At 39.3% G+C, this 27,397-nt stretch overlaps 1 protein-coding gene across 13 annotated transcripts in view; it reads left to right on the top strand.

Annotated features, from left to right (window-relative positions):
- The window catches only part of MBNL1 (muscleblind like splicing regulator 1), a 195,347-nt gene that overhangs the window by 133,041 nt on the left and 34,909 nt on the right, over nt 1–27,397 (top strand). For all 13 annotated transcript variants that reach the window (XM_014796608.2, XM_014796590.2, XM_087430374.1 and 10 more), the window contains one exon: nt 21,776–21,946. In XM_014796608.2, the coding sequence (XP_014652094.1) occupies nt 21,878–21,946 (69 nt within the window). In that variant the 5' untranslated portion in view covers nt 21,776–21,877. The remainder of the gene's footprint in view (nt 1–21,775; nt 21,947–27,397) is intronic.

The raw sequence follows: 27,397 nt of genomic DNA, 5'->3' as shown, positions 1-27,397 counted from the left end.
ACTATTTTTTTAAATACAATCCCCTGCTTAGGTAATATTTTATCCATTTTAACATGTAGTTCACTTCTTATTACTACATAATGCTCCTATTAAAAATTTCAGAGCCTCTTTCTGAGACAAAAATTGATATGAGACCTTTTCCAGTGGTGGTAATGGGGGCAGAGTTCAACAAATTGAGCCTTTTGTACATATTTACATTTCATGCCCTATTTCAAAACTCAGAAAAATGAATGGAATGCTTTTAAAAATCAGCATACTTATCCTACTTCTGCCACTGTGAATAAACAACTGCCCCAGAATTTCTGCTTTTGTAAAGCAGCAGCAAGAAGTACAGACCATTCCAAGTGTTCTTCTTTAATTTTTGAATAGTATATGTCTCTTTTAACATTTCTTCTCAACGAACCCCTTTCTACTTTTGGCAAAATTATGTAATAGCCTTAATTGGGTGAGCCATAATCTCAGGGTGGGAAAGATACACACGAAGAAGGAACATATATTACAAAAGCAGCCTTTCAGAATATTTCGGTGCTCTGCCAATACCATCACGTTCTTCCGAAAGGTGGCTACTGCCACTTTTTGCAGTAATGTGAGGGAACTTTCATATGAGATGCAAAAATATTCCTGAGAATTCATCTGAGTAGAAAACCCCAAAGCCCCTTGATCTGTTTGTAACAGGAAACATGCCCATGCAGATGGCCTGATGAATTTTCCAGCATTTTAATGTAGTATATAATTTGTTGCCTTGGGTCCTAAGTTTCTAGAGTGGTGTTATCTTATCTCTTCGAGGTACCTCCTAAAAATTGTCCAGAATCTCTTGTCCAGATGCCATAGGAAGGTAACAGAGCTCCAGTACAGAAACATCTCTATCCTTCCCACCCAGCCCTACTGGTCTCTCTCTGTCTGTGTCCTTCCCCGGTCAAATCCCTCTCCATGTGTATCTGTCTTCTCCATAGCTCTGAGGTCCTAGAAAGCAGTGACATTGTATTCCCAGTAGAGTGGCTCTAGAAGGGGCTCACAGCCATTAGATAGCTTTTAAATCAGTAATGCAGGTTACAATCACAAATTATCCTGCAGCTAAAATCTATCCTAGAGGATTTGTTGATGTCCAAGCCTGAGCCCAGGTTCCAGAGTGCTTTTAATGGACGTAATCCCCGTCCTTTCACTTGCTGAGATTTGAACCAGTTACAAAATGGCAGCAAAGAGCTAGAAGTCTCTGGAACCAAACTGAACAACTAGGTAAGAAACCACTGACTTACCTTCTCAAGAGAGTGAGTAGTAGGGTAGAATGTGAATCCTCTCAGGTCTGAGAGAATATCCTTTGAGCATTTTAGCCCAACTTGACTCATACCTCTTCTTGAGGATATTTCTTGTGAAGTGGGCTTCCACTGATGTCTCCTAAATCTGACTCTCTTTACAGTAGGAATTGCATTTTCTATTTATTTTTCTGTCCTGCACCACCCAGCATAATGATAAGCTAATAGACACCCAGTATATATTTATTAATAGATAGATATAAAAAATAAGATATTAGCAAAATTGTAGATATAGCCTCCTCTTTCTTATATATGAGCAATAGTTGGCGTAGCGAATTCACGGTTCTTTGTAGAAATTGTTTTCTCAAAAGAGTCATTTCTTTTTCAGAGTCCTCATAGATATTATCACTTTTAGTAGGAGGTATAAAATTATGTTAAACAATTTTTTTCTGAGAACCTCACTGAAAATGGTGCCTAATTTATAGAGCTTTGCTAACAGTTATTGAAAGTAACCAATTTAGTATGAATCTATTTTTAGCACTGACATTCAGTTCATCCTACGTGATTTCCAAGATGAACCTACCGCTTTTAAAACCAAGATTATCAGATAGATTTTCTTCCCAATTTTGTCCAAAGTGAGAACCACTGAGGCCTGCTATTATATTTGTAGTGGCAACACTAATACATTGGGACCAAATTGACTTTTTCCCAAAGGGTAACGCAGACAACTCTGTTTACGATTCACAAAATGTCATAGTCAATTCGTGTGAAATCCCTGGTGCGCCTGAGTGTGTGCTGTGCTGAAGGCTGTAAGAAGTGTGTCTGACTGGGTTTATATACAATGAAAAGAGTCCTCTAGAGAGTGTTTTCTTAATTACTGCATTTTAAACATCACTGGCTATTTGAATTTCAGCTTGGTATTGTCTTTGTTCTAAATGTAGCCTGCTAAATTTGCCTATACGATATGTACGAATCAGGCAGACGAGTCTCCATTGCTTTGATGTTCTGTGACTTTGTACGAATTATTAAATTTCACAGGATCTCTGAACCCTCATCAGCCAAGTGGGGAGGGGACAGCGCTCTCATCATAGAATTGTGGGGAAGATTATGTGAGATCTCTTCTTTCGTTTTGTCAATGCTCAGTGGCTCACTCGGAGCCAAGGGACAAAGGCTGTGCCCTCATGGATCTTACATCCGTAGTGGGGTCAGTCAGCAGGTAAACACGGAAATAAGCAGCATGACTGCAGGGCTGACCAGCGCTCTGGAGAAAATGCGAGACAGGGGCGGTGTCAGAGGGACCTGGGCTCTGGGAAGACTTGAGTCGGGTGGGTGGTGTCCACTCCCCGTCTGGAAGCGCATAAATAATAGATGGTAATGTTTCTCCCCTCCTCATCATAGTTAATTTTCTTACCTTCTATTTAACTATTATGTTCATAATTCATAAAACAAAAGTATGGATAAGTGGTTTTTATTTTGTGAGAAATGTTTTTGTTTTTATAAATTTAGGATTTCAAAGCAGGCATTTTATTGCTTCAGGGTTAATAGCGTGACTAGGTAAATTCTCATTTCTTCATAGGGTAATATAAATTATTTTAAACTCAGATATCAAGTGATAGCCCTGATTTTTACTTGTCTATTTTTTCTTCTCTGCTGTTTGGTCTGTAATAAATCTCCGGGAGGACATCGTGTGCTAGCTTACCTCTTAACCTGCTTGAACCATTTAGCGCAACTGTGTTTGTCTTGGATTGTTGGGACCATATGACCAGATGAACTGTCATTACTCTTGAATTTGTTTGATGAGTTCGTCTTTCTGTGTCCTTATGACTTAGGCCCTTTCACTGTGGAGTGTCTTCCTGAAATTCAAGTAGGCCTCAGCAAAGACATCCAGTGAATGGATTATCTTTGCTTATGCTGTAGGTTTCTTAACCAAGAGTTTAAGTTACTTCCACTTACTTCACCTCAACTCTCAGAACTTTCCTCCCCTGAGCAAAGCCTTCATCCCAGTGGGTTGGTTTGGCCACTGTCTGTGAATAGCCAGAACCTTCCCACCAGTGTGGTTTTACTTACTGCTGTTTTATTAGTAGAACCTCTTGGCTTCTTGGATTCCTGGGAAGCCAGCTGTGTTATAGAGAACATAGTCCTCAACTGGGTGTCAGACCTGGATTTGAGACTTAAAAGTTATTTGCTACTTCTATGATCTTGGACAGGTCATTTAACCTCTTTGAGCCTTGATTTCCCCATCGGCATAACATGGTTAATACCAGTTGCAGCGTCCTTTGATCATGCTGAGGTTAACTGAAAATGCTCGTGCAGGGGCTTCCCTCCCAGCCTGTGTCACCGTGGCATCACAGGACACTGCATATTACTGACTGTTGTCTGAAATATCCCACATGTTATGCTTCACGGTCTGCCTCACCTAACCTTTTATTTTGTTTCTCGGTAGGTAATCAGATAAAAGAGAGATGTAGATTAAAATTCTCAAAAAGAAGGTTTGGGGATTACCTGTTTATTTTAATGAACCATCTGTTCATTTATGTGAGCAAAGTGTTTTCTTTATGGAAAGTGAGGTATAAGAAATGGTCTATGGTGAATTAACAAATGCTTTTACAAAGTGGACACTAGAAATATATTGATAATTTGTCCACTTTTACCTGAATCTGTTTCAAGTATCTCTTGGTCCGTTCATGGAACTCTGCATAATCTTTCCCTAAAATAACCACGTTGACTAATACAATATAAATCCTTTCCTGCTGTGTGTTACATGGGCTCCCGTAATTTCACCAACTCACTCACCAGCCCCTGCCCCAGGGAAGCCAGTGTACTTTAGCAAACCCTGGCAGTTGATGAGGTGGAATACTGGTTTTAGAAGGAATTATTTTTTTATTTGCATAATCAGTCCATGTGATTATCATCCAATTTCTTCTCTTCCAGAGATTAGTATTAAAAACAAACTCCCTCACTCAATGGTCCTTTTCAGTCCACAATTTATTTAAAAAAAAAAAAAATCAAAGCAAACAAACCAGAAACAGTTGCCCCAGTTACAGTACAAGATAAATTTATTGTAAATCAAGAACCACAACTTTTTAAATGAAATTTGAAATTATTTTGACTTAATTGCTAACAATGAAAAAAAAGCATAATTTCAGAAATAGCTGAAAATAGTTACACATAGAGACTTGAACCTAGTTTGGATAATTTGGAACTTAATCCCATAATTATGATTCACTGAAATAGTTTTGGAAAAATTGTTTAGAAGGTAGACATATATACTGATTCTTGTTTTTTTCATGTTAGAGCATTTACTACATCAATTTAGCATAATTCCTTTTAATTTAAAAAAGACCTTTCATGATATTGTAGGATTCTCTTAACGTGTGTAGTAAAGTTGTTTTCAAATAGTGTATTTGTAGATGTCATATTCAGAACAAGTACATTAAAATTATCAATATTAGGTACTAGTAGAATAAAATGAAGCAAACGTGAACTTTGTTTTTTATTGCTTTTGGTTTTTGTGGAATTGAGAAAAATGTAAAGTGGTTATTCTAACAAGGAATATTACAATGGGAAAAAAATTTAGTTTCATTTTACTGGTATATCCCTTGAGCAAATGCTTCAGAATTTTTGCCAAGCTGCCTACCATATTGACACTTCTAAGTAACGTTTTCCAGTCTGAGTAATCCAGGTTATAATTACTATTTACTCTTTTCTGATGTGACTGTAGTGTGCAGTCCAGTTTTTATCTTGATATGAAGGAAATAATGAAACAGAATAATAGAGTAATGACTGAAGCAGAAATTTGCTATTAAGTTACAAGAAATTGGAAAATAATAAAGTTTAATTTGGCAGTTAATCAGCACATTTTCAAAACATTACTAGGTTTTGAAACAGCACTGTTCTTGGTGTGTTTGGGAATTAGACATGTAGTTAATGTATGTTACATTGTATGTAAATATATCATGTGTTTATTATACATGTATTATATGTATACTGTGTAATGTACATTCTGCTTTATAAAACTCCTTTATTTATTGACCAATTCAATGCGCTACACCTATTATGAGCCTGACGTTATCCTAGGTATTCTTGTTTTGGGAATGCAAATGGAAAATAAACAGCATGGTTTTTACCCTCATTGAGCCTGATCTCATGAAGGAAAGAGCAAATGACAAGCAATTATGAGAAAGTGTAAGGAATGTTCTGGAACCAGCTAGAAGAGCATTAAACAAAGACTTGAAGTTTAAAGAAAACTTCCTGGAGGAGGTGACATTTAACTGGAGACTCTAACTCTGACTAGAAGCTAGCCAGGCCCTCCCCCCGCTCTCTCTACGGGAGAGTAGAGTATTCTAATAGCTGGGTTTACGTGGACAGAGTGGTGTGTTGTGCAAGGAATTGAGTGTAGTTGAGTATGGCTGGAAGAGAAGCGGAGAGAGAGGGTTAGTGTGCATTAGAGTAGGAGTGGGCGGGAGATGGTTAAAAACCTGGGTCTGAGATGGTTATGTGGAGTGTGGTCAGTCTGTATTAGCTCTTGCCTGGACTATTAAAATAATTGCTTAACTGGTCTCCCCTCGCCAGGCTCCATGTGACTTCAGGCCCTCTTTCGCTCCTGTCTGAGGGATTCATGAAGTACAGCTTTGCTAATGTCATCCCTGGCCCCATTCAGTGGCTCTCCCTGGCCTACAGAAGGAAGCAGATCATCTTTCATTCAGTTTTTAAAACTGTCCCCAAGCTAGACTCAGCCTATTTTTCAAACTTATTTCCCACTCCTGTTATTACAAATTTATTAGTCATTGATGCTGCATATTATGTTATTTCCTCTGTCTATGTATCTTTTCTTACTCCTCATGTATAAATTTCACCTCTTCTTCAAAGCTATTATCTGATTTTTCTAAATGGAAACATTCTCTTTTTCTTTCAGATTCTAAGAACTCCTTATCTGAATATCCCTTATGACAGTTTTTGCCTTCTATCCTTATATTCTAGTTCTTTATGTGCTTGCCTTATTCCCTTCATAGAATATGTGTCTGATTCATTTTGTATCCCCGCTGCCCCGTAGCACAGAGCACATGAGTGGTCTCACCAAGTAGTTGGTAGATAAATGTATAAATGAGTTACTCTAGAAGATATTAAACTTTGGTGTAAAGTGTGATTCAAGGGAAGACCGCTTCGACATTTATTTTACTTTTTTACCTCATCCATTCGTTTCCTATCTTCTAGCTTACTTTTTAGTTCGATTAGTAGACAATGAATCAGTTGTTCTGTTCTGCTTTGTCTTTTGCCTGTGTGTGTTGTGTATGCATGTGTGCACACACATTATATTTCTGATCTAAATATAAATTTAGCTCTTCTAGAACCATTTAATAGACTGTCTATGCTCTGGTATTATTGCAGGAAATACAAAAGAAATTTCCTATTTAATTTTTGATGATTTCTAATGGGGACAGTACATATCATCGATTTTCAATTTCTGTCCCTGGATTGTAGTGAAATCATTTGTTATATCTGAAAACAAACAGCAGCAACAAATTAAAGTTGTCCTCAGTCCCTAGATTGTTTAGGCCACCTTTGTCCTGCCTGCCCATGGGCGGGACGCATGCTGACTGACATGTTTAGTATTTCCCAACTTCATCACCTAACATCGGTGGGGCCTTACATGTGATGTTTAACCTCTGGAAGCCTCCGTTTCCTCATTTGTCCTAGAGCGCTAGAAGAATCACTTCTTGGGATGGCCCTGAGGGTAAATGATAGATACTGTGGTGAGAGTTAACAATAAACATTGTAATTACCTCTGAACAGGACACTGAGGAGGTCACCGTTAGAGAAAGAATTCTGCCCATTGTAATGATCTTCCTAAGCAAATGGCAGTAATCCTGCGGAGACCTCTTATCTTCTTGAAAATTTACAATATGTCAGTTAACTTTTATGAATATTTTCTATGAAAATTTTAACTTGAACCATAGGCACCTTATAACTGAGTTGTAAAAGCAATACTGTCAAGAGAACATAGGAACTGCCTAAGAACTCCAGCCCTCAATGGATGAGAAGGAGACTCAGTTGTGTGGGATCTGTTATTACGTATCTAAAATGCTATCCGTGTCATGGAGTCACTCTCTTTTTAGTGAACCATCCGTGTTGAATATATAAAAGAATACCTACGGGCTCTCGTGATACCTTGATGGCGTGGATCCCTTCACCTTCTTCTCCCATGAGACCCTCCTATGAACAAGGTATTTAGAAACCAGGGGTTGCTGGTCTGAGGCCTTTTCCTAGGCTGGTATGCCTAAGGGAATGAAGGCAGTGGCTCTTTTTGTGCCACCCCTTGCCCTTGAGCGCCCTTTCTCCCCCAGTGCAGGAAAGGAGCTGTGAAGGAAACAGCTTAGAAACAGAAGTATCAGTTAGCTGACAGCCAGATAACATCAGCAGTTGTCTGGGAGTCACTGGCAAACACTGGGCTTAAAAGACCTGTGGAATGGTTGAGATTGTGTGTAAATGAGAACGTGTGCTGGTATATATATAGCCCACCCAGTGGTCCTCAGAGTAGCAGTCATTACAGTCATCTGAGAGCCTGCTGGGACCCAGCCATCAATTAAGTCAGAATTGCTGGGGGTGGAGGCTGAGTATAGGAATTTTTTGTTTGTAATGTAGAGCCACGATTGAGGACCAATGGCTCAGGACTTACAGGGTTGTCTGAATGGTGTGATAGCTGGGATGCCGGAAATGCCCTCCTGTCTCCTATATTGCTTAGTCATTCTACAAACATTTACTAAAAATGCTTAGGTTGCTAACTTAGATTTAGTCCTGTCTTTAACAAGTTCTTAATCTAGAGGGGTAGACAAACTTGTAGAAATAACCTGTCATACAATTTGACAGGTGCCTAATTCACTCCAGTGAGTTTATTCTACCTGGCAAGAAAGTAAAGAGGAGGAAGGGAGGGAAAGTGAAAGAGAAAATGTCCACATTTGACATTTGAAAAGGATCCTCTCTCATAATCAAATCTAACCTAGAAAACTGATTCTGTTTTATCAACCCCTTTGAAAAATACAAATGCCAGTTTCCATTTTTTTTTATTTTTGTGAGGAAGATCAGCCCTGAGCTAACATCCATTCTAATCCTCCTCTTTTTTGCTGAGGAAGACCGGAAGACCGGCCCTGAGCTAACATCTATTGCCAATCCTCCTCTTTTTTTTTTTTTTTAAATGCCAGTTTCCTAATGGTAAGAGAAATGGACATTTCGTGAATTCTTACACTGGGACTGGGAAGGGTTTCTCACAGCCACCCAGGGGTTATGTTACTGGATACAGTTTCTCAAATGAAGGCACCCTTTGGGCTCGGAGGTTGAGTACCTGCATAAGGTCGCGTTGCTGGTGGGTGAGAGAGCCACGGTGAACCCAGGTCTCCGAGGCTCCCAGATTGGTGTTCTTTCCACTAGACTGTAAATTTGCCATCCTCGGCCACTAGAGGCTTGGTGTGAGTTAGTTCATTAGAAGAGATTCTAACCTGATGGAGAGCTGAAGGACTCTGACAAAGGGGGGGTTGAAGGGAGAGGGAAGGATGCTTTGAAGCAAGTTGAGAGAGGCGGCACTGAGTGACCCAAAGCAGGGGTTGCAAGGTTCCAGGCATGTGAGGAACGAGCTAGGAGAGTGAGGGGGGCCCAGACCTTTCCGTTGGCTGAGTACCAGACCATAAGTGAGGCCCTTGTGTACACTCCCTCATTTAACACACATCCTCCCTAAGACGGCGTTCTCATCTTCATTTTTATAGAAGAGGAAGTGGAAGCTCAGTGAAGGTGGGTAGTTAACCCAAGTCACACTGCTAATGAATATCAAAGTTGGCATTCCAACAATCAACTTTGTGGTTCCAGGTCGTGTGATCTAGACTGTCGAGCTGGGGCTCTGTCGGTCTTTCATGTCAAGTCCTGGGGCGGTTCCAATCTGCAGGTCTCTAAGGCCTGTATATGAGAAGCTTACAAACCAAGGACACAGACAAGTCCAACAAGTGACCATCTTATTCATTTGGGTGGGAACAGAGTGCAAACTTGTGGCTGGATAACAGTAGTGAGTTACCTGAAAAAGGACCAAATGGGAGGAGAAGGAAGCTATAACTGAACGGAGAGAAAATGGGGCTGCAGTGTGTGAGGTGGTGGAGGTCCTGCAGAAGATGCGGAGGAATGTTTGAGAACCATTGGGCAGAATATGATTCACTTGGCAGACAGTTATTGGGCTCGTTGGCCTGGCCTAGGCCGTGGGCATAAGCCCCTTTTGGAGGCAGCAGGCTCGGGAGGAAGACCCGTCAACAATGCGTGGTAAAGCCGGCGACCATGCTGGGAGAGAGGCATGTACCAAGTGCCAAGGAAGGAGGAACAACTGTTTCTGCTAACAGCCACCTGGTTTCTCTGGAGGTAGACAGTGTAAAAGACAGAGAGACGTTGCTTTACTCACTTAATGCACCCACGCCGGGTGGTTAGCAGATCTGGGCTTTCAGCCTAAATGTTGTTGATATGATAGTGAGAGAAAAGCGTCATGTGAGAGCGCCTGTGCTTTTCCCTCTTACGTGCACATTCTGGCTTCTTAAAAACCAGTGTTGCCATGGCTGACGCTCCTGTGAGGCCCAACATCTCCTACTTTTCATTTTAAATAAGCACTAAAGAATACGCTCTGCAGCTTCTGGTTGCCCCGTAGAAGGGAGTACCTTCTGATGATCAAGTTTTCTCAAGTGATGACTTCAGTATGCTTCTGCCTTAGAGACTCATCTTCTAGATGTTTTGTAAGAGTTCCGTAGTTCATAGACATCTATTTTTATTTATTTGTTTGTTTATTGTTCATATGGATCCTTTCCCAAAAAGCTATTCAAGGATACTAGAAACATGAATTCTTTTTCAAAATTCTGAGACTTTCCGGTTTTATTCCCAGTGATAATTTTTAAGGAACTTGTGTTGAGCGTTACTTCTTTAGGCATTTGGGGACCTGCCTTAGAAAGCCAGTGGACGTCTCTGGTTGGGGGAAGGAGGCGGTGCAGAGGAGGAGACAGGCTCAGATCAGCTGGTGGTGATTCTGCTTTTCTACTCCCAGAGGTTTTTTTCACCCTGCCTGCCTGTGTTGCTGCAGTCAGCATCCAGCAGAGACGTGTTCTGGGCTCAGGAACCAACTGTCTTTCTCCTCACTGCAGCCTGAAGTCTGAGAGAGCTGATGGCTGTGCACAATTTTAGCAATTGTCGTGGGGATGTGGGAGGGCAGTGCTTTCCCCATAGGGACAGAGCTGGTGTTATACGGAGCACATCCTGTTCAAGTACAGAGTTGATCTGTCTGAAGGAGGCAGTGGTCAGCAGTGGTGAGGACTTTCCTTGCCTCACCTTCTCTTCACGGTCTGTCATTGTTGTTTATGTGAAGTAGTAGCATTTAATGGCTGGACTTGAGGCAGAATCTGTGAGGTCAGAAAGCAACAACATTCATCTTCAGTTAGGGAATCCCAGAGGTTTACAGAGGAGCCCGAATGACAAAATGGGGAGGGGCTGGCCTGGTGGTGCGAGCGGTTGGGTGTGTGCGCTCCGCTGCTGGCGGCCTGGGTTCGGATCCCAGGCGCGCACCGACACCACGCTTGTCAAGCCACGCTGTGGCGGCATCCCACATAAAGTAGAGGAAGATGGGCACGGATGTTAGCTCAGGGCCAGTCTTCCTCAGAAAAAAACAAGAGGGAGGATTGGCATCAGATGTTAGCTCAGGGCTGATCTTCCTCACAAAAAAACCAAAACAACAAAAAAACAAACAAACAAAAAAAACAAAATGGGGGAAAGGAAGGGTCTTTGATATTTGGCAGAGGCAGTGACATCTCTAAAAGATTGGAGAGCAGGGTAATGCCATAATTTCTGCAGGTAACTGACAGGCAAAATTTTGGACATCTGTTATAGTTTAGAAAATTATTTAGGCACTAATCATATGCATTATATATACCATCCCATCTAGTGAACTTTGCTGCAAGATTTATAATGGAAATATTGAAATGGGACTTTGAAAACATTGCATCATATTATACTTTAAAGTTTATCATAACTAATCATTAATGTTATTTTAGATATGTAAAAACAGGTTTACTTTCCTATATTTGTAGGCGTATATGGGATCTAGAAGGTACAAATACAAATGCTTCATATAGATCCAAGGTAATGATGTTATTGTTCTCGAGCTGACATCACCAAAATGTTTTATCTCTTTGATTTCCTTTAGTTTCTTTTATATTGCTGAATAAAAGATGCCCCCTAAAACCTACCCTCCTCTCTATATTATGGTCTAGCTTTATGTTTTTCATTTTTTATCTATACATATCATCTTTTTTTCTATATAAAGTCACCTTTTCTTTATCTGTGATATATCCAAATCACAGAGGCCAGGTCAATGGAATCCACAGATAATCCGGGAGCCTCTCCCCTCACCAGGTCTCTTGTTGAAATGGATAATGTGAAGCAAAATTTGAACTTGTTTGGTGTTCAATTATTTTCTTTTCTACTATATTAGATATAGTATATATCCTATATATAGGATATATACTATAATATAGGTCCCGCTGAGGGGGGAAAAAAAATGAGTGACAGATAAACTGAAATTTACAAGAGAACCTAATTTTTTCCATTACACTTTAGAAATACCATGTGGATTAGTCTTCTCCAAAATTAGTTGCTTGTATTGTATAACATCTTTTCCTTTGCAGGACTCAGAGGAGTTTGAAGCATCCATTTGGTTCTCTCCCATTCTCGTTCGAGTCATCTTTGTTTTACTGTGAGCAAGCATTGGAAGACATACACAGTTAAAGATGATGAGTGATCATTAGTGTGAATGCACACCTCTAGTGTAACGAAGAGTGCCAACTCTGTAGTTAGACGGTCTGGGTTCAGTTGTATGCCCTTGGGCGAGGACCCCCCCCCCTTCGTGGGAGGAGTGTTTGAGGATGGAGAGCTTTTGCTGTGTCAATGCACTAGGAGATGGAATAAGTTTGAAAAGAGCTGCTTAAACAGGTCTTCCAGGAGATTGTTAAGGAAAAAATTATATGCATTTAACTTAAGTTTACCACCTTTTTACCCTCAGGAAAGCCCCAGAAATATAATAGAGACAGTCATGCTGTAATCCACCTAATAATGCTACGATGATGAATTGTGTACTGTTTCTAAAACATTCTCTATTTCTCAATTGGAAGGCATGCGCTACAAATAGAGAGCTAAACTTTATTATGTAAATGTTAGGGCTTTTAATTATTAGCCAAGATTGAAGAGTGTCTGATTTGGATGCCATAAAACTTCAGAATTGTTTCTGCTACAAACAGTTTAGAAGTCTGACAGTTGCTGTATCGAAAAAATAATGAAGCAATTGAAAAAAATAATAGAAACATAGTGATCTGGCATACCAGTTTTATGATGCTATAAAAAAGCAGCCAACAAATGTTGGACCATTTAATGATGCTGGCACCCACCAAATGTCGCTGGGCTTTCACAAGGTCGTGGAGACTCTGGTTTGGCTCAGGGTTGCTGGCCAGACCCACCTTTGGAGCCCAGGAGGACTATGGAATAGGGACGAGAATAGGTGACAGTGAAACCCTTTGTGGCACTTCATAGATGACTGCACACTTTTGTGGGATTCTGTGAGATGGAGGAGGCTGTGGGTATAAAGAAAAAGTGAGGCTGTTTCTTCCAGCATCCCATCGCAAGCAACTCTAAATATAAGGTCCTCGTGGGCCCTCTCTGAGGAGGCTAAGATTTCTTCAGATGACTATCAGCTAAAACTGTGTGCTGAGATAACGGTTGCTGTCATAGTCGTACGTGTATCTGATCGCTCCCAGACAAAAGCTGCTGGGGAAAGGAGTGGTATTTTTGTAACAAGAATGTGCGTGTCATTGGCTGCCTTCTTGCCTTTCTCCACCTCCTCTGCAGCAGCTAGCCTGGCTCTCAGGCATCACCTAATACTTATCTAGATGTGTAGAGTTTCAGTTATGCCGTTTTCAAGATGATTAATGGGAGTTGTGCAATTAGAGCTCCTAAGTCCTCTGGGAGAAAAGTCATAAGATCCGATGTTTGAGTTAGAGTGCGTCGACATTGCATCAGCACCCAGGATATTTTGGGATATTGTAAATGTCACTATTGGTTTTAGTGCCCAAGAATCTTCATCATCAAACTTAGGAATGTTCTATAAAATAGTGCCTGGAACAGCCGTTGGATACTGGAGAGAGCTCTTTAAATGGCTTGAAAAGTCTGACCTAAAATCGCTTCTTTGAGATCAGATTAGACTTAGATGAGAAAATGTTTAATGACAGTGAAACAGTCTGTTAACATTCTTTTACATTCTTTCAGGCCATGGTAAAATGACAGATTGAAACTCAATAGATAGTGTATATGTGTGTGTGTGTTTGCGTCTTTCTTTCTATTACTGGCAGTCTCAATAATTAAGCCACAGTGTATATGTGAACATGAACTTTTTATGGGATCAAGAAAGGGAAAAATCTAAATTTGCCTTATATTGTATTTCATTTGAAAGCATTTTGTATCTGTGGTAAAATAATTTAAAGAAGTTGGGAATATTTCAATGAAAATACATTCATAAATTTCTGCTGCCTTTTTCTCTCACTAGTCAGAGAAAATTCTCCCAGCTCTTGTGTTAACTTGAGCTCCAAGCATTCGGCCTTACGTTGATTGGATGAAGAAACAGCAATTTATACCTAGAAAGTTAAACTTTAAATATCGATTAGTGTTGGTATATTTACTTCATGTTAAATTTAGAAGACTAGAGATTAATTTCAAGCAAAATAAGAGAAGAATTGACTTCTTTCTTCATGTCTATGAGGATGCTAAGTGTCTGTTCCTGGTGTTACCTGCAAGTCGAAGGAGGCAATTAAAACAGGGGAAGTTGTGTTTGGCTTAAAGAATATTTTCTTGCCGTTCCCAAATGATAAAACTCTGAAATAAGTACAGAGGTGCTGGAGAATCTTAATCCAGAAAAGATTCTCCCTTTAATCTTATCTGGATTAAAGGGAGAATAGAAAATGAATAGAAAATTTGAGAAGTTTTTGAGAATAAAGAATGAATAGAAAAATTACTAAAATTACATACAGTACTAATAAGTATATATTTACCAGTATATCTACTTACAATATAGTATTGTATACTATTTGTAACACAAAACAAAACAAACAGCATCAAATCAATGATATCTCCATGGAGACTTCTAAGAAAAAAAGTGAAGATGTCTTTGACTACTTCAGGGATTTCTACCAAATAATAGTTTAGTGTCCCTTTAGGTTTTATTCGATAGCTTTCTAAAAGTCCTTATGTATTTTTCCAAATAAAACATGAAATATAAATTTTAAATTATATATCCTAGGTTTCTTAAATTTGCAACAAAAGCAAAATCTACATTTGTAATACATATGCTGCTCTTAGAAACAGGTACATAATTGGGGTGAATATATATGTGTGTATGTGTACAATTATATACATACACATGTATACATTGCATATGATTAAAAACAACATTATGCAGTGGGTCCACCAGAATTCCAGTTGGCTGTCAGAAATCTTTAATAGTTTTTTTGGGGTTCTTTGGCTACTTAATTTATCTTTCTCACTAGCTTCTTTCTTGAAGGATGGAGTATATGTCTAACTTTTAGTTATCCTGGAAGGACTTTCCATAGGGAAGTAAAGCCAAGAATGTGTTGCTTGCTTTTAAAAAATGTTCGCATTGTTAGTAGTCCAGTTAGCAAGTCAACGGAGCTATTGATAGGATTTTGGAATTTAATTATTTACTCTTCTATATACCAGTCTGTCTTTATTTTTGTTTTAAATAAAAGTTTTAAAAAAACATTGAAACTCATACATTCATACCTTGAACGTTTTTAGAAGCTGCAGCTATTAGAATTTGGTAAAATTAGAAGGAATAACTGGTCAACCACTCACTCCTTTGGAGTCAGGTTTTATTGTATAAATCTATTATCTTATGTTGGAGGGAATTCCCAGAATAAAGGATCCTACCATTTGAATGTAAGTATGACAATATTTAAAGCTACTTACAAATAACATTGGGTTAGGAGTTTTTAATTGTGTGTGCTCCTTTAATGGACTGAATGTTTGTGGCCCTCTAAAATTCAGATGTTGAAGCCCCCGTTCCAATGTGGCTCTATTTGGAGGTGGGGCCTCTAAGGAAATAATTAAGGTTAAAGTAATTAAGGTCCTAAGGGTGAGGCCCTGATCTGAGAGGATTAGTGTCCTTATAGGAGACACCGGAGAGCTTGCTCTCTCTCTGTGTGCGTGCACCAAGGAAAGGCCACGTGAGGACATAGCAAGAAGGTGGCTGTCTGCAAGCCAGGAAGAGAGCTCTGACCAGAAACCAAATCCACCAAACCTTGATCTTGGATTCTAGCTTCAAGAACTGTGAGAAAATAAATTTCTGTTGTAAACCACCCAGCCTATGGGATTTTGTTATTGGAGCCCAAGCAGACTACTACAGCCCCATTAAGTCCCATTGTGTATAAAGCAATGGTTGACTCTCAGCTGGAGGTCATTTTGCCTCCCCCTCACCCCCAGGGACATCTGGCAATATCTGGACAATTTTGATTGTCCTAACTGAGGGCAAGAGCTCATCTAGCAGGCCAGACATACTACCAAACATCCCACAATGCACAGAGCAGAGACTTATCTGGCCCAAAATGTCAGTAGCACTGAGGTTGAGAAGCCAGGAACTTCTTTTCAGGATGCATGTCTTCTTGTAAGCTGACACAAGTCCTTTATGGAAAAAGTGGAGTATAAGGAAATATACATTTAAGAGCTACAGTATCCTGTGTTGGATGCAATTAATTTATTTTCAATATTTGCAAAAGCCAGTAAGCTGTAATCCTGGAGTTAATGAAACTCATATCCACCTAAATGAAAACAAAGCACTGAGTGTATATTCATGTGCATGCATGTTTTTGTGTATAAAGTCTCATTTTTTCTTAAAGTTAATCACCTTTCAACTGCCATAAATTTCCTACCACTAGATACTTGTAATTTAAAAATAAATATTACTTATATGTAAATTTATTCACTCTTACATTAGAATTGATAATTAAAAAGCATGGCAGAACCATAAAAAACATTTTTGGAAATGTGTGAAACGATATTTTTTGACTGCCAACGGTTGTATTTTTCCCCCTTTGGCAAAAGTTTTCTGAGATATATGTATCATCTTAGCTGAAAAAAAAAAAAGTAAGAATTTTCAATAGGAAGTTACCAAATTTCTTTGCCAGAGTTTCTGGCCAATGTCTGAGCAATGAATATCTCCAGAAAGTGCTTCAAAAACATTTGCATATCTCAGCTGTCCCAAAGGAAATATTGGTTTTGTTTTAACAATTGAAATAAATGGTTGCAATTTGAATAGTCTTGCCAGAAAACCAGTATTTCCAATGAAAGTTGGAAAAGAATTATGAAAAAAATTATAGGGGTACCAGCTTATAAAGTACCCCTATAATTTTTCCATTGTCCCTTTATTTCCAGAGTCTACCCAAACATGACTCAGTAATTTTAATCCTACCACATAGTTACCGCTTGACAGCTTAATAAGATGTCTTTTTATATTCTGACCTCATAAATCACAATATTCCTTTTATTTTAGGTGGAGGAAGTATAATTAAAAATGGAAAATGAGTTTTTCCAGTTTTCAAATAGAATTTTGATTCTTTTTGTTTTATTAAGTAAATTTGGCCAACTTCTAAATAACATGTTTTATTTTTGATTGTTAGCTAGTTCTTAAATAAATATTAAAAATAGCTAGGAAATAATTATCTCGTATCTCTAAATTGCCATCTCTAGTTTTATTGTTTTATCTTTTTTGGGTAATTTATATCTCACTATATACATCACATACACATCATTTTTAGGTATGTACTATATATGCTTAGACTATGTAATTATTTAAGAGTGTGCTTTATTGAACTATAATATTTAAGAATTAACCAGGCACTTACTTTGAGGCTCAAACAATCTAAACATACTTCTTCTCTTGTTATAATTACAAACTTTGTGCCAATTTCATAGGCTAATGAAAAGATCTTTAAATTCACAATTGCACAGTTTGTAACTTCAGAAATTGAGGACTTGATGAGTTGTTTTTCTTGAATGACCGTTATTGGTCTCATGCAGGCTTTTAAGACTGCAAGAGGAAAATTGTGACTTTTTCAGACAGGTTAATTTAAATATGTAGAAAAATTATTAGAGAAATATGGATTCAGTCTGGATCAATGTTTTATTAACTTCTTCCATTCCCTTAAAGTAAACAACATGTGCATTACCGTAATGTCTTTGGAATCTGTGTTGAGTTAACCTGTACAAAGCCTCCATAAGTGGAGTCTGAGGTGTTTGTGGTCCAGGCTCTATAGACGGGCCTGCTGGTCAGCTGACAGCTCACTGACAATAAGATTTCAGTGCAGTCAACAGAAGCAAACAACAGAAACATAATACTAAGAAATGTATTAGAATGGCATTTCTTCCTTAGTGGCTGTGGCAAATACAGAATGATGACTAAGGGTCAAGCTTATATTTTATTATTGCTGATTGACATGCATTGTCACTGGGTTTGTATTATTTTTAGTACTTTTAACAGATATGGTGCTAAATTAAGCAACTGCTGCTTGTTATTAACTTGAGAACTTAAGGAATGAAAGAAAAATAATATTTATTGACAGCCTGTTAAACCAGAAGCCGTGTATGAGGTTGGCCCACTGTCTTGTGCAATCCTCATACAGCATCAATGAGATCCATGGTATTGTCACTATTCTACAGAAAAGGTGTGGGCATTCAGAGACGTTAACTAACTTCCACAGGGTCACACAGCATGTAAGTTACAAGGCTGCTGTTTGAACCAAGCTAGGTTCCATAGAATGTGCAATTATATGGCAAGAGGTAGAACACCGTGTAGCGATTAAAACTGAATGAAAACTTCCTTATATTTTTGCACTAATCCTACCAGCCCAATTTATTTGTCTTGAGGTGAAATCTGGATGCTTTAGAGAAGTAGGTCCTACAAAGAAATCTGCATATGTGAGTGCTAGATACTGACTGAATTTCTGCTGTTAGATTTTCAGAATGTATTGTCACTGTATAGATTCTAGGGTGCCAAATACATTGAGTCTTCTTTCCTCCTAGTGAAACTGACACACCTCCTGGTCCCTTTTCTCCTTTCATTGTGGCAAGCTTTATCGTGTGTTCAAATTACTGGCCTCTGAATAAAGGCATCATTAGGTTGGTGCAACTCAGAATCAACATTTGGTATTAGTTTGGTATTAGATTTAGTTTTTATTCTGTTGTCTTCAATGTCTCCAGAACAGAGTTAGAGTAGAATTCATCTTTGTGCAGATAGTAAGAAGTGTTCTTTCATTCATTCTGCAAACACTTGTTGAGGTGTGGTGCTGGGAACAGAGAAATGGATGACACTGGAGAGGTGCTAATGTCACATTTACCTTAACTCTGCCCGGAAGGTGTGCGGCTGGTGGCTTTCTGTGTGGCTCTAGGCGACCCCCTAGAAGAGGATGTTTATTCTCATTCTTGACCTGTTTTATTTGTCAAACCACAATCATTCAGGAGCACAGTCAGCATTAAACAAGTTTTGAACTTCCTATGAAGCTAAGTTTATCTAATATCAATTGCAGAGGCTACTCTGTTATTTTTTCCACACGTCAATGAAAAATTCATGTGGCTTTGGGGAATTGTGTTTTGTAGTATTTTCTTCTATATCAGAATAACCTGGAATCCTGTTAAAATGCAGATTCCTGGGGCCCCAGACCCATTGCCACAGACTATGTGGAAGGGGCATATATATACTATTTCACAAAATATCCTGTGGCGATTCTCAGGAACATAGCGTTCTGAAAGTGAGGCTCCAATGCAATCAACTCACACTGGGCATGGAAAGGTAATATGTGAGAAATGTAATAGAATGGCATCTTTCCTGAGTAGGTGTAGTAAATACAAAACAAAAACAAAGGTCCAGGCCCCCATGAAAAGTTTTGAGATATGCTGGCACAGAGTACATGGTGGGTACATACAGTCTCTCTCCTTCACTATTTCGGTCGGGCTGTGGTCACAGTAGGAGGACCGAGGGGTTCGGGCTCAAGGGAGCAATAGAATGAAGTGCTTGGGAAGACCGGTGGTACTGTTGGCATTGGCAAGGCCTGGCTCCAGGGCCAGGGCTGTCTCTGTGCTATTTATGGAACTATAGAAACTGATCTGAGTGAATTGACAGTAACCGAATCCTCAGGGTGCATATAATCCTGCTTATTATATAAATCCAATCTTAGTAAGAAATATGGTGTGGAGATATCGAGAACCAGACCTTCTCTTAGAGCCACGTTGTTCTTTGTACTGAAAAAACAGGATTTCTTTAGGAGAAGTTAACTGGAGATCTCTCAGATCAGACTGTGTGTCATCCATGAGCTTATTTATGTTGGCCAATCATTCTCTGTGGTTTATCTTGTGACTCTTAGTGTTTTTGTAAAAGTTGTTCTGTATCCTGCTGCTTTTAAGCTAATAATATGCTCATGATCTCAGCAGATACCAGCCATGGTGATTTCATCTGGAATAAGTCATATATATGTAAATGTCACTTTATTTGTCAACATATCAATAGCCATCACTAATAGATATTGTAAAAATTACTTTCATGCCAATATTTTGTGTGTTTTTTTGTTGGATATGCAATTTAAATTGTGGTGGGGTGGTGCAGTAGCAGCTGCTGACTTCCTCCTTGCTCAGAGATGCCAGGCAGTGCCAAGGGCACGAGATATACATTATCGTCTTTAATCTTCATAATAAACCTATGGTGTAAGTTATATGGCAATTTTGAAATGGATAAAAAGCCTGAGGCTTAAAGAAGTTAGTTTTTATACAATTCCTGCAGCTGATGAGTGAGAAAGCTGGGTCTCTACCCTGGGTCTTGAGACCTGGAAGGTCCTTGCTATCAACTGCTATCCTCTATGCCTCCTCATTTGAAGTATTATCGGTAATGCTTTAGTACATAAAGCTTGTTAAAATAACAGGTGGTATCTGATGATATTAGCGCCATGTAGAAACTTATTCCTAAAAACCTTCATCAAAACAAGCCAGAAATGATCATTCAAATTAGAATTGTGACAGATTTCATCACAAACATAAGCATCAGTTTTCTGAGTCAATTTACAGTATAAGGTCAAATTATGGTAAGTAGATTTTTCTTAGAAAAAGCAAAGAAAGGGGGCCGGCTCCGTGGCGTAGTGGTTAAGTGCGTGAGCTCCGCTGCTGGCGGCCGGGGTTCGGATCCCGGGCGCACATCGATGCGTCGCATGTCAGGTCATGATTGTGGCAGCGTCCCATATAAAGTGGAGGAAGATAGGCACAGATGTTAGCCGAGGGCCAGTCTTCCTCAGCAAAAAAAAAAAAAGAGGAGGATTGGCCTGGATGTTAGCTCAGGGCTGATCTTCCTCACACACACACACACACACAAAAAAGCAAAGAAAGCTTGAGAAGGTGGTTGATGGCTTCAATTAAATCTTTCTTTTATCCTCACAAATAGTTCTAATTAGATTTGTTGGTGATAGACGTTGTCAAGGTAGTAATTGATGAGATCTGTTACTATCATTATGACTTGACAAATAGTGAAATAATATGGGTAGAATCCCTCACACAATATTGCATATTATAGACTTTAATATATATTTTTGATGAAAAGAATCATCCCAAAAGGGATGTATATTTATGTATGTTTATATTCAATGTAAATGTATATTTACATTTCTTATTTTATAGTAACTTATTTTTTTTTCTCCATTTGACATTGTAAATTTTTTGGAGGGTAAATATGTCTCTTTCTTATTGCTTTATAGTTCTTGGGGGATAGAGACTAGATTTAGCTTTGAAAGGTTAAAGGCTACATTTTTCACCAATGTTTCATTTTACTTGCTAAGCTCTATATGCAGTGGAAACGTGGGAATTTTCTTTTTCAGTCTGTAAATTTCTTGATACATGGGCTTATAAAGCTTAGTAGTAATTTTAATTTTGTTGGTTGTGAGATATTTGTAAAGCTGTTTTACTGAAGATACATGTGCTTTGAATCTTCAGAGTTAATTTCCTTAGAACTCAATACACGTAAAAATAGATGGTAAAACTTCATGATTCTTTTGGGTTCATTAAAGTTAACCAGAAGATATTATGGAAAGAGCCTCATATTCTTTATTTGATATTCTATGTTTTAACATTACCCTGACAGTTTGTAGATTTTTAAACTTGGATCTGGAAATGTTAGTGCTAATATTAAAATAAAGGAACTTCTTTAAGCTTTAAAACTTTAAATGTCTTAATACTTCATTTTGATAATGCATTTGAGTGAATTAATTACTTATTCTAAATGTATTATAAAATGATACGGACAGTACATTGTGTAAAAAACCCATGGTAGATTCAAGTGGTAGGTTTGCATTATTGATATTTTTTAAGATTTGCTGATTTTATTCCTTTTTAAGATCGTATTTTCTGCTTTTGTTTTTTAGGGTCGTTGCTCCAGGGAGAACTGCAAATATCTTCATCCACCCCCACACTTAAAAACGCAGTTGGAGATAAATGGGCGCAATAACTTGATTCAGCAGAAGAACATGGCCATGTTGGCCCAGCAAATGCAACTAGCCAATGCCATGATGCCCGGTGCCCCGTTACAACCCGTGGTAAGGCTGCTTATAATCCTCATTCATTAAGTGTGAATTCTAAGTGCTCAGTTTCACTGTTAAAGTGGTAATTGCACTAGTTCAAGTGCACACAGTATCAATTGCCCAGCATTTTCTAGCAAAATCATCAGTCAAACCCTGGGGCAGTTTTCACAGTGTGATGTTACTCATCTTCTCGCTCAGTCGTGGAAATTTACATTATAGCGTGTTTTTCCCCTAAAATTCTCTTCAAATTGAAATGTGTGACTTGCAGGTGTTAAAATGGTCTTTTTAAAAAATGGTCATCAACTCATCAATATAGTCGATCTTGGTTTTCAGGCTACCTTTAATGGTAATAGTAATTTTAAAAATTGTTATATATCATCTTTAATTTTGAGAGAATTTTTCCATTTCCTCCCTCCCTGAAGAGAATCTATATAGTTCTCTTTCTTGAAAAGGAGCCATTGTTATTCTTTTAAACTTAAATTTAAATTATTTCATAATTACAAATGCTAGGAAAATTCTGACAGTGGTGAATCAGTATCGTGGAATTGGAAGTCTCAATGAAGGAGAACTAATCAGGAGAGGCAGAAATTCCCAGGGCTTTCGAGAAAAAAGTTAAATTTTATAAACTGCAGGTGGTCACAGAGATTTCATGTTTACTGAGCGGTATATGTGGATAACTTTTGATTCTGAGCACATATATTTCTTTCTTTATTTGGATTTTTGGGGGGGTGTATGTGATAAGTGAGTTTAATAACCTTTACTCACATCTACAGATAAAAATGTGTGGCATTAATATCTTAATTAATTTTAGATTGCAAAAGGTGTTCTGATGTTTACTGTATATAGTAATTCTGTATTTAAATGCATGCTGAAATTTGCAATGATCAGAATACATCTGTCAGTAGTTTATGTTGCTAACTTATGTGCAGTGTCATGGGGTCGTGTGGCTGTGAGGACCCACGTCTTTCTGACGTACTAACTGTAGCACGTGTGCTAACTAACTTTTTTCCTAGTACATTTTAACACTTGAACTCGATATAATCATTATTCTCTCTTAGAACTTAATGCACCAATCATTCCAAAAAGGAGGGGGGGATTGCATTTCGAGGTGGGGGGATCTCCATATCACTTTGGCAGCGATACCAATTATCACTGCTATACAGTTAAGGTGAGACAATATTATAATTCTGTATCTGTTTTATTGTAATTCTGTATCTGTTTTAACCTGATATATATTTTTCCATGAGTGGGGGCGCAGTTAAAAATATGATATCTTAAATTTATTTTTGTGGCATCTGCTAGTTTTACATGTCTGTATTGGGATAGCATGAACATTTCCATTTGGTTAAAAAAAAGTTTGGTTAGAATCATTCTCTCTGGCGTAAAGTCTAGGACAAGAGATCTCTCTCACACTTGGCCCTCACGCACAGTTTCAGAGATCTGATAAATCCTTGGGGGGGCTCCTGCTCTAGTTCACGTAAGATCTCTCCTTGATGTGAGATCCTTTGTTCCACTTAAACCTTCAAAGCCCGCTTACCGCCAGGCTCTGCCCTCTTGGTGATGGGGAGCGTGTCTGGGATCAGCAGGCGTGGTTCCCTGACTGCAGGGAACAGGACTGGTCGTGGCAGGGAGCTCCTCACTCTGAAGTCTTGGCCCACCGCCTGGGTCCGTCCTTGGGTTTTACTCTGAGGGCCACTCAGGGTCATCGTATGCGTAATCCCGGCACAAACTATAAACGATGTTTATGCTCATGTCTTTGAAATACTAGTAACAAATATGTGTTGTTTATGAAATCACGAAATCTCAATTTCTGAAACCATCAGAAAAATCACCATGTTTTCTGGTGTTTTTGTTGGAGAATTCTCTGCTTAGACACAGCATTTGTTTGTATTAGTTGTGAGCACATTCAGACGTTATGGTAATTTTCCCCCCTATGACTAGATTTGATTGTGGAACGACCATTCTGCTAAAGGCGTCCTGAGATCATGGTCTAAAAATATACTCTATTCAGAGTGACATTTTTGTAATAAGTGCAGAAGTCATTTTAATTATTCAATTTTAAAGCGTTTGGGGTTCTAACGACTGTAGAGAAGGCTTTAATCCAGGAAATCTACCTTCAAAGCCCCACTTGAGGCGTTTCGATCGTTTTTGTGGTCAGCCCTGTTTTGACTAGGATGATGGGGTGCAGGCTCAGAAGTGGACGAGCTGGTCGTCAGCAGCTGCTTACTGGAACTTGAACGCTGGGCCCACAAGTAGGGATGATAACAGGGCCGGAAGCAGCCAGGTGACCAACACGGAAAACCCTTGTCGCTCCGAGAGGCCGGCCAAGAGTAGAGAGGACAGTGTTTGAAGACATGGCGTACGCTGGATCCAACCCAGGTGGAGGTGGTATCAAAGGAGATAATGCTGCGAGCAGGTCCAGACTATCAGGAGGAGCAAGGGTATCTGAGCAGTGACAGGGTTTGTAGTCAAGTCGGTGAAGCATCTTAGTTCTCCAGGGCCGACCAGTTTGGCCCCCAGACCATGGCTGGAGGGACACGGAGAGGGGAAGGGGCTAGCAAGGTCCAGTCAAATCTGGAAGCATCTATGATTGTGCCTGGCGGGTAGCAGAGATCAGAATTGCCTGACGAGTGAAAGAATGAAGGAAGGAGGAGTTTCCCGAGCAGGAGAAGAACGGGCAGAGGTTCTTGGCGGTTTCCCTGCCCCAGAGTCCAGGAACCAGCACTAGCCCAGTTACAGAGCCTGCAGCACAGAGTGGGGCAGCAGAGGTGCGTATGTATTTGCCGACTACTCACAGAGGCCCCAAGGGGCTTGATGAGACCAGGCAATACCGATCATGCCACCAGTTTGGTTCTCATTTTCTCATAGGTTCTGAGGGGCTGGGTCTATACATGTAAGATCTTCAGAACATGACACCGGGCTGACCTGGGGAATGCAGAGATTTATAGGAGAGACTCCTGTTTTTACGGACCTCGTTGTGTTGTAGTGACATGCACCAGGCCAAGAGTCAGAAAGAGGACCTAACATTGTGGGGCAAATAGAAGACTCTAGGGGCATTTACTGCACTTTGTGCTTTTTGTATTATAAATCCTTACAACCATGCTATAAAATGGGTAATATCCCAGCTTTAGAGATGAAGACTCAGAGGTTCAAAGAAGTTAGCTAATTTGCCCAAGTTAGATAGCTAGTGAGTGGCAGGGCCAGGATTTTAACCGGGGTGTTCAGGTTCCAACGTCCATGCTGTAGAAACTCATTGGAGACAGGCCACCAGCAACTCTGGGTCCTTGGTTGATTCGTTTAAAATCTCTGACCTCCTTCAACATATAGTGAAAAGTTTAAAATATATTGTCTGCAAGGTCCTAACAATCTTATAACATAAACACAATTATTCCTCTTTCATAAGCTGAGACAATAAGTAGTTGACAGTAAGAAATTGAATTTATGTGTGTGTCTACTCCCTCAAAATTTGCATAATAAATTATTAAATAACTAGCATTAATTCTATTATCATTTCAAAACCACTAATAAAAATGCTAAAAGATCATTTTCCCTGTATCATGTGATCCTTGAGGATAAATGGAAGACCTATAGTATTTAATTATCCAAATTTAAAAAATATAATGTTTGGATTTTTTTTTCTAAGTACTAGTTTAAAGAGAAATTATCATGACTTTGCCATGCGTTATCTGATGCAAAGATAATCTAATGAGAAATTACCAGACAACCCAACCAAAGGTAGACCGCACCTCGTGGCTCACATCTTGGAGGCATCTGTACATTCCTTTGGTCCATCCCAGAAAGATGCCTGTCAGAAACCTTGTTGATTCCAGGCTGTCGTTGCCCTCCATGAGATCTGTATCAGCGGTGGTCTTGAAGAGCTGTGTCTGAGCTCTGGACTTCCACCGGCTGTGGCCCCATGTGGCTCTCCCTGGGCTCCTAAGGGTTGGCCTTGGCCATCCATAATTTCCTATGGCAGCTGCCCTTAAGTACACACTCCTAGCCGCCTTGAGGTACATCACTCATGTCGAATTCCTTATGCATTTCGTAAATTTGAAGTAGTCTAGGGATAGAGAAATTCAGAGTTATTGGATTTAGCTATCATCCTGGGAGCTTCTTTGCTTCTCCTGAACCTCCCCTTTGCTGTCGCCTTGTGTTCTAAGCACTTGTTGGCCGTTGGATGCTGAAAGCTTTGAAGTCATCATTTGTCACATTTCTGGGAACACCTAGAATTCTTAAATTGTTTTTTAGTGCTTAACTTTCCGGTTTGTCCAGCTAGTGGTTGAGAGAAGGCCACTTCATCCCTAAGTGTTTCTGGTAAAATGCTTCCACATTGGTCACCCTGAGTCCCGTTTCATCCAGCCTGCCCTCCTTACTGTCTGCTTCACACAAGGAGCCTGCGCTTCCTCAAGTAGCCCGAGGATGGGCCCTGGATCTCAGGGACTAGGCCATGTTGGTTGACACCTTTCCGCTTGGAGGGCTAGGAGTGAGTCTTCTTTATTTAGACGTTTATTACTTCAGTAAAACTGGACTGAGGGATAAGGTGAAATTAAGAATACAGCAAGTGGTCATTTGATTTGCCCAGTCAGCAAGTCAGTCTGGAAGCAGAGTTTAAAACAGTATTTCATGAGGTTTAAAACCCCATGGCTCAGGGGTTAAGTGTGTGCGCTCCGCTACTGGCGGCTCGGATTTGGATCCCGGGCGCGCACCGACGCACCTCTTGTCCGGCCATGCTGAGGCGGCGTCCCACATACAGCAACTAAGAAGAATGTGCAACTATGACATACAACTATCTACTGGGGCTTTGGGGAGACAAAGGGAAAAAAAAAGGAGGAGGAGTGGCAATAGATATTAGCTGAGGGCCAGTCTTCCTCAGCAAAAAGAGGAGGATTGGCATGGATGTTAGCTCAGGGCTGATCTTCCTCACAAAAAAAAAAAAAAAACAACAACAACAGTATTTCTTATTTTATTCCAGTTATATGCTGTCTTCTTGGAAAAAAAGACTTTGTTGTGTAAATTTGTTGATAACTCCCATTAGCTTTTGACTATGTTTATATTCAAAGTAACTGTTTACAGAGACTTTATAGCTCTTGTAGAGGGTCCAGGGTCATGCCTACCCAGAAGTGTGGTTACATGCACATTGCGTACTATTATTTTTAAAAAAAGCTTTATATTTTACTGCTTGCAAGTTTGATCTTCACAAATACACACGCATACACATGCACAAAGGTAAAATCTAGAAAAATCTGACTTAAAATTTGGGTTCCATAAATCCCAACAGATACTGATTATTCATTGTTTATTGTATATACTCCCTCCATTTTATTAAAAATCGAAAACACTGTATGCAAAACAAACACTATTTCACATAGTGTTTTAAAATAAGTTAGGGCCCCTGTGATATTTGCAACATTACAGCATAGTAACAGTACATTACTGAAACCTAGAAAGTTCAATATAAAAAACTGT

The sequence above is a fragment of the Ceratotherium simum genome, chromosome 5, assembly GCF_057802395.1.
Source record: "Ceratotherium simum simum isolate JZ-2026a chromosome 5, ASM5780239v1, whole genome shotgun sequence".
Classification (NCBI taxonomy): Eukaryota; Metazoa; Chordata; class Mammalia; order Perissodactyla; family Rhinocerotidae; genus Ceratotherium; species Ceratotherium simum.
The sequence above is the reverse complement of the archived record's forward strand: the minus strand, read 5'-3'. Positions and strand labels throughout refer to the sequence as shown.